Genomic DNA, 18,071 nt, shown 5'->3' on the forward strand with positions numbered 1-18,071 from the left:
GCTTGTAGCAGAGATATAAGCTTCATCATATACAGAAACATTAAAATGGTTAAACTTGCAAAAGAAATCTGTGAAAGACTATAAAATCAGCTTTTCTCAGCTGAGGCAATTAAAGTCTTTAAAATTATATCTGTATCTCAAGTGGTGCAGAAAGTGCCAATGGTTTAAAATAATTTTGAAATGAACATGTTTAATGAAAGTCATTTTAAAAATTTATACTTTTGAAATCATTCTTAAGGATTTGGTATCAGAAACAATGAAAAGACTCCAGACCCATATCCAACCACCTATTCTCCATTTCCAATTAAGTGTCACAAAGATGCCCTGAGCTAAACATGTTCAAGACATGGTTCCCTCCAGATCCTGGTTCTATTTCACTGTTTCCTATCACAGGAAAGAGTTGATTTTACATCTATGATGAAAGGTATGAGGAGGCTATGACTGAAACTAGAAATGCAGATGAGGAAAATATGGTATGTGTGGGCAATGTGCATTAATTTTAGCCACGTTGAATGAAGTTGGGACAGGCAGGTTGAAATACTCTGTGGACACTTGGAGTTAAGAATCTGGGAAGGGACTTCCCTGGTGGTGCAGTGGTTAAGAATCCACCTGCCAATGCAGGGGACACAGGTTTGAGCCCTGGTCCTGGAAGATTCCACATGCCACAGAGCGACTAAGCCCATGCACAACTACTGAGCCGCGTGCCACAACTACTGAAGCCCACGCACCTACAGTCCATGTTCCGCTAGAAGCCACTGCAACGAACAGTAGACCCTGCTCACCGAAACTAGAGAAAGCCCATGCGCAGCAACAAAGACCCAATGCAGCCCAAAATTAAAAAAAAAAAAAAAAGATTCCTGGGAGATGGATTTGGAGAGTCATCTACATAGAGGTGATAGATGAAGTTAAAGGAGAGGAATGAGCATTTGAGACAGGGGGGAAGGTAGAAGGGACAAGAGTCAGAAGTCTATTGTGTATCACAAAATCAAAGGAAGTTTAATGAGAAACAAGAAGCATCAAGAATCTCAATGGATGAGGAATGAGATAAAGCCACTGGATTTAATGACCTTTGAGAGTTTCTGAAACTTGGTGAGACTAGAAGCCGCATTACAAGAGTGATAAAAAGGTGTGTGTGTGTGTGTGTGCATGCTCACGCACTCCACTCCTTGCTCTATCTCTAACCAGCTGCTTGTCTTTACACAAGTTAATGTCACTGGACCTCAGCTTTTTATCTTTAAAATGAGGCGATTCCCTTGATAAACACGTCTAGATTCTAGGAAGTTGAGGTAGATATTTTCAATGAATGAAAGAGTAAATAAAACTAAGTGTATTTCCTACCAGTTCTAGAAATAATTTTCATAGATAAGGAGAAGTGGTTAGTACTGACTACTCACTTCAAGACATCTTGCTGTGAAAGCAAGTCTATCAGTAATAGATTAGCTAATGGAGACAGTATTATCAAGGAAAAGATTTTCAAGGCAGCGAGGACTCTTTTGGATTATTTCATCATTTTGATCATATAAAATGATACTTTGTATTATTACAAAGTAAAGAGAGATAGGAGACCCTTGGCATTTAATTTTTCTGACATATTTTTGTTTTGACTTTTTGTGAATGTGTACAACATGCAATTCTGCAAAGTATGTATTTCTTACTCCTTTGACAATAGTTATTAGGTCATAGCATTGGTAACACTGGAATTCAACAAAGTACAAGAAAAAACATATTGGAAATGCAGTGTTGTCTTTGGTAATTGTTTTCCTATACATTGCCGAAGGTTTTGTTTTTTTTTTCTCTTTTTCTTTTTCAATAAATCCAACCTACTCAAAAAGCCAGTAGGTGATTTAAAGCATCAAGGCTGGCAAAATAATTCTGTGAACCTCAAATGCAGATTTTCAATATCTTCAATGAAGTATTTTGAAAGGCTGATGCCAAGCCCAAAGCTGGTTCAGAGATTCCAAGAATTTTGAGTGAACTTATTTCTCATTATAAAATTATTACTACATAATAGGTATATAGCAGTTTTTAAAAGTCTTTTCTTGCCACTTAAATTTTTTTCCTCCAGAAATTTATTAATTTATCCTAAAAGTTATTTATATATTTAATTATATAGTATATATAATACTCTATTACATTTATAAACATTTATTTTCTGGGATGTTTACATTAACAAAGATCAGTGAAGGGGATTTTCTCAGTGAAGAGGCCTTGAATTATAAAATTGGATTCTAACTGTCACTGTTTGCAGATGACATGATATTCTATGTAGAGAACCCTAAAGCCTCCACAAAAAAACTACTAGAATAAGTGAATTCAGCAAGGTAGTAGTATAGAAGATTAATAAGAAATCTGTTGCATTTCTTTACACTAATAATGAAATAGCAGAAAGAGAAGGTAAAAAAAAAAAATCCTGTCTAAAATCATGTAAAAAAAAAGTACCTAGGAATAAACTTAACCAAGGAGGTGAAAGACCTGTATGCTGAAAACTATAAAATACTGACAAAAGAAACTGAAGAAGATTCAAAGAAATGGAAAGATAATTTGTGCTTTTGGATTAAAAGAATTAATATTGTTAAAATGACAATACTACGCAAAGCAATCTACAGATTTAATGCAATCCCTATCAAAATACCCACAACATTTTCCACAAAACTAGAACAAATAATCTTAAAATTTATATGGAAGCCCCAAAGACCCAGAATTGCCAAAGCAATCCTGGGAAAAAAGAACAGAGTGGGAGGTATAACCTTCCCAGACTTCAGATTATACTACAAAGCTACAGTAATAAAAACAGCATGGTAGAAGAAATCTAATCATTAAATTTTCCATTTGTATTTTAATTTTTTTTTTTTTTTTTTTTTTTTTTGCCGTACATGGGCCTCTCACTGTTGTGGCCTCTCCCGTTGTGGAGCACAGGCTCCGGACGTGCAGGCTCAGCGGCCATGGCTCACTGGCCCAGCCGCTCTGCGGCATGTGGGATCTTCCCGGACCGGGGCATGAACCCATGTCCCCTGCATCAGCAGGCAGACTCTCAACCACTGCGCCACCAGGGAAGCCCCTGAATACTTTTTTTTTCATAGCTGTCTAAGAAGATTTAAAACTCATTGCACTTTGGTCAAAAAAATAATAAATTTACCTTATAAAAAACCAGCATGGTATTGGCATAAAAACAGACATATAGGTCAACGGGACGGAACAGAGAGCCCAGAAATAAAAACCCATACACCTACCATCAATTAATCTATGACAAAGGAGACAGTCTCTATAACAAGTGGTGTTGGGAAAGCTGGACAGCTACATGTAAATCAATGAAATTAGAACATTCCCTCACATCATACACAAAAATAAACTCAAAATGGTTTAAAGACCTAAATATAAGACATGACACCATTAAACTCTTAGAAGAAAACATAGGCAAAACATTCTTTGACATGATTATGTAACAATATTTTCTTAGATCTCCCAAGGCAAAAGAAATAAAAGCAAAAATAAACATGTGGAACCTAATCAAACTTAAAAGCTTCTGCACAGCAAAGAAACCATCAACAAACAAAAAGACCTATGGAATGGCAGAAAATATTTGCAAATGATGCAAACTACAAGGAGTTAATATCCAAAATATACAAACAGCTCATACAACTCAATATCAAAAAAACCCCTCAAACAACCCAATCAAAAAATGGGCAGAAGACCTAAATAGACATTTCTCCAAAGAAGACATACATATGGCCAGCAGAGATGTGAAAAAATGCTCAACATTTCTAACTATTAGAGAAATGCAAATCAAAACCAAAATGTGGTATCACCTCACACCAGTCAGAATGGCTATCATCAAAAAGTCTACAAACAGTAAATGCTGGAGAGGGTGAGGAGAAAAGGGAATCCTCCTACACTGTCGGTGGGAATGTAAATTGATGCAGCCACTATGGAGAACAGTATGGAGGTTCCTTAAAAAACTAAAAATAGAACTATCATATGATCCAGCAATCCCACTCCTGAGTATATAACTGGAAAAAAACAAAAACTCTAATTTGTAAAGATACATGCACCCCAATGTTCATAGCAGCACTATTTACAATAGCCAAGACATGGAAACAAACCAAGTGCCCATCAATAGATGATTGGCTTAAGAAGATGTGGTATATATATACAATGGAACACTACTCAGCCATAAAGAAATGAAATATTGCCATTTGCAGCAACATGGATAGACCTAGAGAATATTATGCTTAGTGAAATAAGTCAGAGAAAGACAAATACTATATATCACTTATATGTATACAAATAAAATGAATAAAACTTAAAATAAAAAATAATACAAATGAATCTAGTGATATATGCAAACCACAAACAGATTCACAGACATAGAAAACTTACGGTTACCAAAGGCGAGAGTGCAGGGGAGGGATAAATTAGAAGTATGGGATTAACAGATACAAACTACTGTACATAAAATAGATAAGCAACAAGGATTTATTGTATAGCACAGGGAATTATATTCAATATCTTGTAATAACCTATAATGGAATACAATCTGCAAAAAATATAACTGAATCACTATGCTGTACACCTCAAACTAATGCAATATTAAAAAAAACTTGATTCTAGACTTTTCTGACAGTTCTTCCAACTGAAAATGGCTTTATCTGATATTTATCTAGAAGAAGCTATTCTTCAGGGAAGCTGATGGCATGCTGGATAAATTCTCTAATTCAACTAGAAAAGCTCAGCTGAATTTCCTAAAGCTGACATAGGAGCAAGGAGCAAATCAAAGAGGAAAAAAATTTTAACACCCTGAATTCATCACAGTATTTAAACAATTAGAATTTTACTTTATTTCAGAATAAGTTTACAGTTGAAAAAAAGGTATTTACTAAAGCCACAACATTCTTCATATGGACAAAAACTTTTCTAGCAAAACTGTGGTACACAAGCATTAGTAATTTGAATACTATACGGTTATAGAAGATATTTAAAAAATGGAAATGATGTATTCCAAAGGCTGTACTAGGCACAATATATATGCTTGTATTGGGTCTGCAAGCATTATACTAGAATTCATTACATGTAATCCAAGAAGTTGCAGGTTTTCAGCACTATGTACTAAAAAGATAGAAAGGAATATCAGAGTTATACTCTTCCGTTGAAAAAGCATGTACTACCAACACTGCAAAACAGGAGCAGCAAGCCAAGCCAACAAACAATTCCTTAGGTTTTAGAAGTTGTAATATAACTATGGCTTTTTCATTTTCATTTTGGAGACTGGTTAGCGAGTCTGGCAAGTGGAAAAGAAGAAAGTCTATAATAAAACATTAAAGACATCACTTACAAGGCATCTGATATTTCACAGGTTCATAATTGGAAAATAACAACTGAGCTTGTTCCTAGAGCAAAATTGTGAGGTATTATAGAGCAAAAAACACCCTGCTTTTTCCTATCAATCTTTTGGCATAAAAATCTCAGAAAAGTAAAAGTTTTCCAAGTGACATGGCAGAAAAGTATTTAAGATAAATCATTAGTTTACTTTTGGTTTTTGGTAACTGCAAAGAATAAAGATCTTTTCAAGGACCAAGAAACTGGATGTGGTTCTTAGTACGGAACTTATGTTTTTTTAAAAACATGTGTTGAAATATGTATTCAGGCTGACAGTGTATTCATGCTGATAAAGGTGGTAAAAAGAAGAAAACAAAAATCGTACATTTTTTAGAGCATACTACTACCAAATATATGGAAATTGTCTAAAAGATAAAAATGTACATCTTAGATTCTCAAAGGTTTTATTTTTCAACTAGCAATTAAACATAAGTGTAAAAGTGAGTCATGCAGTATTTTTACCTCTTAACTACTGTGATAATGATATGAGGGGAACAGAATTCTCTTTTTTTTCCTTTAAATGTATAATGCTCACAAGTCATCATGTGGAACTCAAATCACACACAAAGGCAAATCATGAAGGAACGTTAAATATTCCAAAATGCCCACGAAGGCGTGCCAGAAATTATGCTGTTTCTATAGCACAGAATTGTTGGAGGCCAAAGCTAAAGCAGTAGGTGCTACTGCAACTTCTAGGTCTTTAATGCTGCTTTTATTTGTTTGTTTTTTTGATGCGGGGGATTCAGGTCAGGGGGTTCGGTGGTCTCTCAGAAACCATAATTTCTGCAGGTTCAGTGACCAACTTGGATCCATCCCATGCTGTCTTGAACTGTTCAGGAACGGGAAATTCTCTCTGGAAAAAGGCCAGAAGAACAAAGTTATTTAAACCAAGGCTTTGCAAACAGATGGAAGGCTGATTAGTGTCATGTGATGGACATAGACATTTTATGGAACCCAAACGTGCATCAGGGAGCGATGCATGGTCATGTGTCAGCTCTGTGACTGCCTGCCAGCATCCTCAATGGTGCTAGCACTTGCCAAGCACCAGATATACGTGAACTCAGTTAATCTCTGCAAGAACTTTACGAGCTAGATATTATTGAGATGCCATCTACAGGAAACAGAGGCCCGAGAGGTCAAGCCTCTGAGCAGCCAAAGTTCAAACCTTAGACTTTTTACCCTTGACTCTGCACCAAACTCAAACATGCACTGGGGACCTTGCTGAAAGGCAGACTCTGATTCAGTAGATCTGGGAAAGAGGGTGACAATCTGCATTTCCCACAAGTTCCAATGGGATGCCAAGGCTGCTGGCCCCCAGTCTGAATAAGGGCTTTATCCCGGCGTTATGTCTACCCTCTGATGAAATAAAAAAATGTGCTGCAAGTTATATATAAACTTGTTGCCCTTCATCCTGCTTTCCTACTCTTCCCATTGGGGAATACATGCCCCCCTTCCACCCACACCCCTACACACACACACACACACACACACAAACACACACACACACACAAACACAAAGAAAAATGCAGAAGAGCCCAAATAAAATTAGTTTGGGCTCTCTCCTTTCCCCGAAGAGTGATTCCCCAGTCATTGCAGGAGAGGGCAGGAAAGGAAGCTGAGGAGTGGTCCCCTGAGCCCTGGGCTTCTTGTACCACAGTGTGACAAGCTGGTGCCTGTGCTCATGTGTCGATGAGATGTGATGTTTCACATCTGCTGGAATACACACACTAACACGTATCTTCCCAGATGTTGGGTCCAGCTGTTTCTTTTGGAAGAAGCTGTTTATTTAACTACTTTAAAGGGAAGGGCCTTTCTGTCGTGAGTGGTGAATTCTCCTTGAGTGAAATCTGCAATGGTCTTAAGAGAAAGCAAAGAAGCCACAGTCTGAGAAACCTAGTGTGTGTGTGTGTGTGTGTGTGTGTGTGTCTGTGTGTGTGTGTGTCTGTCTGACATCCTTTCTGGGGCTCTTCTTGATGAATAAACCAGGCTTGGTGTTTACTCTTAAGTACCAAGCCAGGTGGAGAATGCTCCAGAGTGGAGGCACCTCTTTGATGGTAACTGCACTACAGCTGTCCCCAGTCTTTCTTGGGAGTGACATGATAGTAATGTGATGACAGACCTTCTTGGGAGACTGATTCCCTTCAGGATGAATCATCCCCACCAGCTACTTCGAGATTACAATGCCCATGGCAGGGCCTCTGTATTGCTCCCTACTACCCCCAGCTGGAAAATGCATGAAGTGGGCCATGGACTGAAGGCACAAGATAATTCACCTCTAGAGGGGAGACTTTACGTTTTCAGCATAAAAGCTCAGCTTCTGAGCTATACTCATCCTTTAGGTCAGTGGATCCCAATCTTGGCTCCACACTGGAATCACCCGGGAAGTTTTAACCAATATAGATGTCTGGATACCACATCCAGGGATTCTAGTTTAATTAGTCTGGACTGCTTGTCCAAACCCCCATTGCTTTTCTTAGCAGTTCCAGCCAGTTTCCATGAAGCTGAGCCTTCTGCTTAAACAGCTGCAGAGGCCAGGAATCATCCTAATTTTTAGCTTTCCTCTTCTGAAGCTGTTCTGTATTGGTTTTAGCTCTTCAGTATTTTTTTTTTTTAGGTGGAGAGCCCAAGAGGAGATACTCCTCTAGCTCAGGGTTAGGCTGTCCAGATACCTAGTGAAGCATGGCCCAATGCTTGTGGAGTTTTGTTTTTTAGACTTAAACAATGAATTCTGAACTGAAGTATGTGGTGTGTGCCTGGGTAGTGCTCACTGGCAGGTGGGGAAAGAACATGGCAGCAATCTAGTTGTCTGCCTAAGGAGATTAACCTGAGTGCTGACTGCAGTGTAGACGGCTGGTGATTGACCCATAGGCTAATGGGGGGTCCTCTTTCATAGGTGTGCCTAGTTACGTTTTCTCCCATCCTTCCCAGTTCACTGCTTCCTTGCAGTTAGAACCAGAGGGAATGATCTCTGGATTTACTTCTCTACTTTCAAGAAGCAACAACTAGGGACTTCCCTGGAGGTCCAGGCGTTAAGACTTCGCCTTCCAATGCAGGGGGTGTGGGTTTGATTCCTGGTTGGGGAGCTAAGATCCCATATGCCTCTCGGCGAAAAATCCAGAAGGTAAAACAGAAGCACTATTGTAACAAATTCAATAAAGACCTTAAAAAGGGTCCACATCAAAAAAAAAAAAAAGCAACAACTAATAGGAAGCAATAACTTGCTTTCAAATGGCAACAACCAGCAAGTCCATCACACTGCATGATGCAGAAAATGTATTTATTTATACTTCCTTTTCAATGTGTGAGAATATCTGCTTGCTTCTTTTAGAAACTGCTTTGCTGGGGAGAGGAGACAAAGAAAATACATGGTGGCTTAGGCTACCGTTTCTTAGAAGGGTCACTGGATGGACTGATAATACCAGAATCACCTGGGTATATTAAAACTACAGGTTTCTGGGCCCCCTCCAAGCCTGCTGAATCTAACCTCTGGGTGTGAAGTTTGGGAGCTGGTATTTTCATCAAGCTTCCCAGCTGATTCTTACGCTGGGTTTGAGAACCACCGACATAAGAATACCTATACAAATAGGTCCACTTATTATTACCTCCTTTCCCTCCTTTTTTTCCCCCAAAGCGTTTCTCCCTCTTTTCTGTTTGCCTCCACCATAGCAAAGGAAAATATTTAGTCCTAAATAATATGAACTCAGATGCCTGGTGTACTATTTGATAAGAGCTAGCTCATTAAGGTAATTATTAGGAAAACGCTTTGAGAATCACAAATCCAGGATGGGGCACAGTCAAGAAACTAACAGGGGAGCAGATAGGTGAAAAGCCACTCTCTGAATTCCTCTCCTGCCTGTGAATTATTCTACAAAGGAAACTCAAAGGTTGGGAGGTGATTAATCAGTCTCTAAGAATGTTAATAATGAAAAATTCTTTACAGTCTTTTAAAAGGTACTTACATAATCACCATCCCGAGGGATAAGTATATTCATTTCAGATGACTTGGCACTCACAATCTCACAGTCTAATGCATCTTCACTGAGGTATATGTGGCAGCCTTCTGTCTTATTAATGGAAATTGTTGGCACTTTCCCCATCACCTGAAATAGAAGAAAAAACATCTAGGGCCAAAGCAAATAAACAGAAATTCCAATGTCCCCAAATAAGTACAGTCCACAGGCCTAACCAAGCGTTAGGAATAGCTGGGTTAGGGCTGGAGAGGCCGGCTGAATGACAAAGTCTCCAGGGTGAATTAGTAGGTGTCATCTGGGGACAGAATGAAAGGACCACACAAGGGGATTCTCAAACCTCAGGGTCTCTTTCCTGACACAAAATAAAGGGACTAATTTGAAAACAGCAGCTAAATGTTCAGAAAAAGTTTCACAACCCCGTTAGTGGATTTGAAACATATATTTGATTTCATGATAAAAGAAACAAGATGCATTTGCTTTCATGTGCTTAAAATTTTAGTTTTGACAAATCTCTAGGAAACTGGGATTAAAACACGCACTAACACTGTCATCTAAGAGTAAATAAATTATTCTGTAATGGAGAAGATTTTTCCTGAATCTAAATAAGAATAAATAAGAAACACTACAATTCTTTTCACATAAGTCCTTTGCTAGATAAAAATCTCACTGGCTGAATGTGAAGCTTAAATGAGATAATGAGTGTCTAGGTATTCTGAAATGTATTCATTTCAGGAGCCACAACTGGAGACTTGGTTCAGGCTACTCACTGTATAGGTAAATAGCACCATACACAAGAGGAGGTGGTTCTTTGTATTGTTACAAATATCAAGTGCTATAAACATTATGATCAGTTTTAAATTTCTTTTTTAGCAGTCAGTTTTCAGACATCCCCCCCCCCAAATCTCTACAGGCACAGACTATTCCCCCAACGACCATATTACAACTACATAATTTTCCTTCTTGTAATGGTAATTGGAGTGATAACATCTCCTCTTTCACCCTGAAGAAAAGGCTGGGTTGCAAATTAAAGGAGCAACTCCTGTGATGGTGAAGGTGATGTAAAGAATTCCTTAGGGGAATCTAGCCAGGTCACCACACTTCTCTGTTTTCTCCTCTCCCCACAGAAACTGGACACCAAGTTGGAACTGAGCCCCACTGCCAAAAGGAAAAAAAAAAAAAAAAAAAAAAAAGGCAGAGGTAGTTTAAGGTCAGGTAAGCACAGGGCTTTGCCATAAATAAAATAAAATAATACTTATATGTATATATCAAGAATGTGTCAGCAGTAATGTTTTGGCAATTTCTAGGTTTATTTTGTAATGATGAAGAGCATTTCCATAGCGACCAGAACTGTATGAATACCAGGCAAGCAAAGGGAAAGAAGTAAATTGTCAGTGTGTCTTAGGAGATTCACTTATGACAGAGGGGGGTCACATGAGGATAGCACATTTAGCACATAAAATGCTAAAATATCTATGTATCTGAAAATCTAAAAAGCAGTAGACTTTTTAAATAGCCCTGAGAGGATAAGAATTGTCATTTCCACATCAATTTTAGTCAATATTCCCTTAGAGTAAATTATATACAGTACATGCCTTTTTTCCCTGGTAGTCTGTAAACATTTTGAGAACAGAGATTGTTTCTTATCAGGAGAACTGGACTAAAAAGTAGCTCCTCTGTTGAGTGACAGGTGATATGTGACCTTGCCCAGGCCAATGCTCTAGCATTTAATACATGTACCTTTATTCTTTTTCTTCAATTTATTTCTCTATACATTTAAAAAATTTTCCACATAATATCTTAGTCTCCTCTCTCCCATAATTTGTACTATTTTTCTAGGATAGTTTGCCAAAAAACAGAATTACTGAACTAAATCATATGAACTATTCTCTGTGCCCTTTTCTTCCTTTCAATCTTTTTAACAGCATTATTGAAGTAAAATGTGAAAACATAAAATTCACCTGCCTTAAGTGTACAATTTAATATTTAGTGAATTTGTGCAATCATCACTTCAATTCAGTTTTAGAATATTTCCATCATCCCCCAAATATCCCTCACGCCCACTTACAGCCAATCTCTGTCCTCATCCCCAGGCAGCCTGCACTAACCTGCGTTCTGTCTTTATTGTGTCCAGGCCCTTTTAAAATAGTTTATTAAATGTTTTAAATAGGTAATGACATTCACTTGGTTTGAACATCCAGAAGTTTGAAGTGTTCAGTAAAATGTCTCTCCCTTGTTTCTGAACCACGCTGCCAAGTTTCTATCCCGCTTGGACAGATAACCATGATTTATCCTTCCAGATTATTTTAAGGCCCATAGCCTTAAAAATGTATATTTCAAACACAGAAGCATACAAAGAATAATATAACAAAAATGTAAATATATGTATGTCTGTTAAACAGCTTTATCAGAGTTTAACATTGTGGCTCATTTGCCTTTTTTTTAGGACGATCATCCTACAATACAGTTGAAGCCCCCTCTCTACCATCCACCATCTCACTGTCCTCCTTCCTTCCCTCCACAGATGTAACTGCTCTTCTGAATTTTGTATTTACAATTCACAGCAGGTTTGTCTCTTGAGTAAGGTGAACTTGAGCCCTCATAAGTATATTTAAAATGTGCGTATTGTTTTGCATGTTTTTGATCTTTATATAAAGGGACACATTATACAGTGCCTATTGTTCTATAATATGCCTTTGTCACTCAAGGCTGCTTTTGAGATTTTCCTATTTTTATACATGTAAGTGTAGTTCATTCATTTATTTAACCTCTGTACAGTATTCTATTAGGTGGATTTATTTATTCATTTACCAGCTGGTGGACATTTAAATTGTTTTTGTTTTTATTGCCATTATGGATAATACTGCAATAAACATTTTTCCATGTCTCATCAACATTTGTACTAGAGCTTCTTTAGTGCACACACCTAAGAGTGAAATGGCTTGGTTACAGGCTATGACTGCCTTTGACTTTATTAGATGGTGCCAATTTGCTCTGCACAGTGAGTGTAATAGTTTACTCTCCCAACACTGATGTATCAGGGTTCTCATAACAACGCTTGTACCATGAGACTTTTTAATATACAGGCAGTCCTCAAGTTGCACAGTTCCGATACGCATGCGTTTCAGCTAACATGCCCCTTGCAAAGTAAGGACAGCCTGAATTCAAAACTGATGAGTGTAAGAAGATATAGTTAATTAATCTGCATTTCTTCTTCTATTAGGCAGGTTGTGCATATGTTCATATATTTATCAAATACTTCAGTTTTTCTTCTCTGAATTGCCCTGATATTCTTTGCCCATTTTTCTACTGAGTTGTTAGTCTTCCTCTTGATTTGTGTTAAGTTCTTTATAAATTCTGGTTATAAATCCTTTTTGATTATTTGCATTTCAAGTATCTTTCTTCAATCCATGCCTCATCTTTCAGCTTTGTATGTGATGTCTTCTGTTGAACACATAAATTTTAATGTGGTTAGATTCACCTGTCCTTTTCTTTATAGTTTGTGCTTTTTGACCCTAATTGCTTTCCTACTCTGATTTTCTTTTGTATTTTATTCTCAAAGTTTAAAAGTATTTCTTTTTACAATTAAGACTTTACTTTTAAATATGGCATGTGGTAGAGATTAGATATTTTTTTCCCACATGGAGGGTCCTAAAATACATCTCCATGTATGTGCCAACTATTGAATGTACTACTCTAGTTAAAAGGGGTAGTGGTGAAAAGCCTAGTAAAACCAAAGAGAACAATCTATAAAACTAGAAGCCAATTTTAACAAACATTATCAGGAAACATCAGATAATAAGGGGTGATTAACAATATGAAAATGGTGTAATCAAAGATAGTAGTTATAGCTGGCCAAAGTAAGAAGTCATTTAGCTTTTGGAATATTATAAAATCCCATTTGGCTAAATAAATATTGCTAAGACAGTGCAGATTTTCTTCTGTTTTGCAGATTCAATTGCAATCCTGCTTTCCAAGTTGTTTTTCTGATAATCTCATTGACTCTTCAGAAAAACTTTACCCAGAATCAATTTTTCCTGAGGGAAATAAATTCTCTTCGGCATGGTACTATTATGCTAGGAGAATCTCTTAATATTTCGGTTCACTCATTAGTTGATTCATTCCAATCACCCATTCATCAAACATTTACTGGACACCTACTATGTTCAGGTACTGTGCAAATTTCTGGAGCTGTACAGATTAATTGGCTGTTCTTGAAATAGAAATGGTAAACTAGTAATTGCTGTGCAAGATAAGATGTGTTATAAGAGGTTGAAAAGGGGGAATTAACACTGTCCAAGAAGTAAGAGAGGGCTTCAGAGAGGAGGTGAAGACAGAGCTGTGTCTAGAGGGAAAGAGAATAAGAGTTTTACAGGTGGACATGGAGGGCCCCTTGTAAACAGAGGGGACGTCTAGGCAAAGCCATAGGTAGTGGGGTCCAGGAATGGCTGAAAGGGTCAGTTACCTGCATCTGAATGTCCTTGGAGTTGATCACTTCCACAATGCCCACCACATTGTCAAACACAAGGCCAAACTTCTTACAGTTGTCTAGGGAAAAAAAGAAACCACTCTACTAAATTCATACAGAATATTTATACAAAGAAGCTTATCATAGTAGGTACAGACCCATAATTCTGCCCTACCAATTGTAATGGAATTTATTTTCCCTTTTATCTGTAGAGTAGACTTGCTGCATTTGAAAATGTAAGCCACCTGTCTCAGTTCAGTCTCTGAAATCACAAGGTCATTCCTGTCCTCTTGGTATTCCTAAAATTAAAACATATGCAAATATTAAATATAAGGATGCATAAATTAAGTCCACCACATGCTGAAATTACTGTGGAGCATTCACCAGTTACAGCTTCTTAATATGTTCTTCCTTTAGGAACCATTTTCTTAACAGACCAAACCGCAGGTCTGACTTTGTCACCGTAATGTTGGGAATGAGAGGAACGGCTGCTTGGAAGGGGGGTCGGTGTCAATTTGTGAACAGTCAGGCATCAGGCACGCTGGCTAGTGGGTGGGGGCTGCAGCAGGGATGTGAGGGCTTTTGGCTGAGTCTGGCCGCTGAGTCTGGACTTGATGCTGCAGCACTATCTGCAAGTAGGAGTTGGACAAATAGACTAGCAAGGGTCACAACAGTGGTCTAAGTCCCAGTGTACTTTCAGACCATGACAACCTTTCTGGGGACTTTGTTCCTCCATCTTTAGGGAAGGCCCCTGAACTGGCAGGGGGCACCAGCTTCCATCCACATTCAAAGTGTCTTTGTCCTGCTCAGACAACAATGAAAGTGGTGGGTGACACAGTAGGTTATATCAGCACCTCGGTCAGTGGAATAGGATGAAACATCCTACAGTCGATCAGAATGGGGCACAGATTAAAAGCTTCCAGAAAGAGGAGTCAAATTCATCGAGACAGAAAGTAGAAAGGTGGTTGCCCGGGGGTGACATGAGGGGGGATGGGGAATTACTGTTTAAGCGGTACAGTTTCAGTTTTACCAGACGGAAAGAGTCCTGTGAATGGAAGGTGGGGATGGCTGCACGACACTGTGAATGTACCTAATGCCACTGAACTGTGCACTTAAATGTTAAGATGGTAAATTTCGTGTTATGTGTACTTTACCACAATTTAAAAAATAATTTTTAAAAAGTTGAAGAAAAAATGCATGAGAATAATGCAGACCAAAAAACATTTATGGAAGCATTCAGAAAGGCCCTGGTTTCTAGTCTAGCTAGTGACTTTTGCCTCTGTCATTGCATTGGGAAATCCTTAAGACACTGGCAAACAGTTTAGCCATTGTTCCTTTCATCGGAGTATGTCAGAAATCAAGTTAAAGGGCTTCACTCACCACTCTCCATTTCTTCCCTTCCAACTCTAACACAGGAGCATGTTTCTTAGGAGGATGAGACTGGGGAGACTTGGGGCCTGGAGTGTGGCTTTTGGTAGGAGATGGAGTTTGTCCTCCGTGAGCCCGGAGGCTGGGATTCTTGTATGTCTTCTGGTCATCTGTAACATGCCGGAGCCCTGGGAAGGTAACACATAGACACATTTCCTACATTTTATGCAAAGGGAAATGTCCCTAACTTCTTGTATCAACATGAGGTAAACAGCACAGGTAATGCTATTTTCATAACAGTTGAGTGTTTTCTCAAGGTCAGTATGTAGAGGCTGAGACCTACGTAAGTTTAGAGTTAATAGAAGCCCTGTAAGTATTTTTTAATTTGAGGAACCTCTTTTTTTTTTTTTTTTTTTTGGCTCCACCACACGGGCTGCAGGACTTCAGTTCCCTGACCAGGGATTGAACCCTTGCCCCCTGCAGTGGAAGCTTGGAGTCCTAACCACTGGACTGTCAGCAAATTCCCCTTGAGGAACCTCTTCTTGAAGGAGGCAAGCTAATAGATAAAAATTATGCAAAATGCAAACCCCCTCGCCAGAAAGGATTCCATGATTTACTTCTGTTATAGCTAAATCATTTCCTAGATACAGTCTAAAAAGTTAGGGCATTTCAGTAAGCATAGGTCAGAGTATGGAATCGACTTAAGGGTTATGAGTCCATTCCCTTCCTTTGCGGATGAGGGGACAATGCAGCCAGTTGCAGCCAGAGAAATAGTTAGAAGTTTTGGTTCTTAGCTCCCAGCACGGCACACAAGAACACTTATACCATAATTCCTATTACCCATGCAAAGCAAAAATACACCTGCATAAAGTTTTTGGCAACATGAATTTATTAAGTATATGATTAAAAAAATTAACCATTCACAAAGGTAGTTCAATGATATAATTCTTTGACAAGCCCGTACACCTCTGAGGACAGAGGTTCTATTATTTGTCATTTTTATTTCACTTGTTCTTGATGCCTTGATTGTAGCTGGTGCTGAAGCATCAAGGGCTGAAGTGGTGATACAGTGCAGTGGTCCACTTAGAACCTAGAATCTCTGAGTTCTTTCTGATCCACCCAACAGCCCACTGAGCCCATCTACCTTGAGATGAAGAACACACAGCTCTCCATGGAGTAGGGACTGGGATGGAATGATGTATCCATTACCGTGGGCTCTGAGGGATCTGTGTGCCTGAAGCCAGAGGGAGACAGCCTCAAGGTCTGGTTTTCTCACCTTTTGTAATTGCTTCCCCTTGGTTAAGTTGTGCAAATAAAGCTGAGCGTGAAGGAGAGGACTCCTCTCTTCTGCCCTCACTCTCAAAAAGTGGAGGTGGCCCTGGAGGAGGAGGTGGTGGTGGAGGAAGGCCAGGCCCAAGGGAGAGGACAGACAACGCTGATGCAGTTGATGCTACTGGACCCTGTGGGAGAGAGAAGACGGAAAGCACTCTATTGAGATGATATCCTTGCTGAGAGCTGGGATTCCGCCAACATCACTTAGAACCTGTTGTCAATGAGGGAGTGGGGTTCGAGATTCACAAAGGGCACCCAGGGGTATACCTGTGCATCATGGGTCTGTTTGGGAATACCTGGGACCAAGTGGGGGTTTGCCTTGGGAACACGGAGCATCACATAGCTGTATAGCCCTGTCAGTAGAAACTGCATGTGCCAGATTCACACTACCAACTCAGAGGCAAACAAAGCCATATTCACAGGTTCATGTCCAAAGCTCAGGATATGAATGAAACTGGGCTTTGGCCAATTGATAATCATAAGAAAAAAGTGGTCCAACTAGTAAGAGGATTCTTCTGGGGACACTGGGAATTACAACCACCAATGAGAGAGAGAGAGAGAGAGGAAAAATATTCAGTGGTTAGCTTTATGAGCAGCTAAAGAAAGAGATACTGAAACTCTCTGCAACTCATTTTTCAAGTATGCATGCCTCAAACCGAACGCCAAGTGAGGACCACATGTGACCTGGATGCTTGTCAAACATGAAGGTGATCAGGGTCCAGGATGCTTCTGATGGTTTGGTTCATCTAATGCTGACTGTTAGTAAACTAGAGAAAATTGTATTTTTCCTGAGCAAGACCTATGCTTATTCTCTTCTCTGCTATGTGAAGTGCAATCTTTGTTTTCAATATGACGTTCTAACAAATTCAAATGTCAGTAAAAGGTGATAGACAATAGAGGGATTTGTTTCAATGTTTTGAGAGGACCCCATAGACGAAGCTGTCACAGAGCTTAAAACTAGTAGGATAGAAGCACATGTATACAATAACCTTGTGTTATGTACCATTTTACTTTTAAACCCTGAAGTAGAACTGTATGACTATGATAAAGAATGAGAAGTTAATTCAAGTAAAAAAATGGAAACTATAAAAATTGAGTGATGAAAATGTGCCTGAGGCTTATATATTTTCAATACCAAATACGATATGTAAAACATCACATAAGTGCTAAATATTAACAAAGACAGCAGATCCTTATTTTCATAAACAACGCAGTATTACAAAGTGTCAATATCAGGAAGTTTTAATCTGTGGTAGTTTTGTTGAAAATAAAAAATCCACACTATTTTCAAAGTACTTATACAATCCCTATTAAGTGTACAATTACCCAGAAAATAAAAGGTTCTTCTCTTACTGAGAATGCACATCTTAAAAACTGAGTAGGCTGGAGGTCTCATCTCCTTGAAATGATAATTTGTGCGATTTTTTTTTTGCTTATAAGGAAAAACAGCCTGACTCCATCAGGATTCTTGGGTCAAGTAGAAAATGACTACACAGTTCTTGAGACTGACCAATTTTTTTTTTTTAGCATTTTAAATATTTTCTATTATGTTACTGGGGTGA

General features: G+C 38.6%; 1 protein-coding gene across 2 annotated transcripts in view; it reads right to left on the bottom strand.

Moving 5' to 3' along the window:
- Positions 1–4,811: 4,811 nt before the first annotated feature.
- Positions 4,812–18,071, bottom strand: part of CAP2 (cyclase associated actin cytoskeleton regulatory protein 2) — a 136,906-nt gene continuing 123,646 nt past the window's right edge. For both annotated transcript variants that reach the window (XM_081245987.1, XM_081245988.1), the window contains 6 exons: positions 16,454–16,637; positions 15,190–15,365; positions 13,985–14,108; positions 13,807–13,889; positions 9,333–9,473; positions 4,812–6,226 (listed from right to left, as the gene is read on the bottom strand). In XM_081245987.1, coding sequence (XP_081102113.1) covers positions 6,116–6,226; positions 9,333–9,473; positions 13,807–13,889; positions 13,985–14,108; positions 15,190–15,365; positions 16,454–16,637 — 819 coding nt within the window. In that variant the 3' untranslated portion in view covers positions 4,812–6,115. The remainder of the gene's footprint in view (positions 6,227–9,332; positions 9,474–13,806; positions 13,890–13,984; positions 14,109–15,189; positions 15,366–16,453; positions 16,638–18,071) is intronic.

Source organism: Mesoplodon bidens, assembly GCF_964165515.1.
Source record: "Mesoplodon bidens genome assembly, chromosome: 10".
Taxonomy (NCBI): Eukaryota; Metazoa; Chordata; class Mammalia; order Artiodactyla; family Ziphiidae; genus Mesoplodon; species Mesoplodon bidens.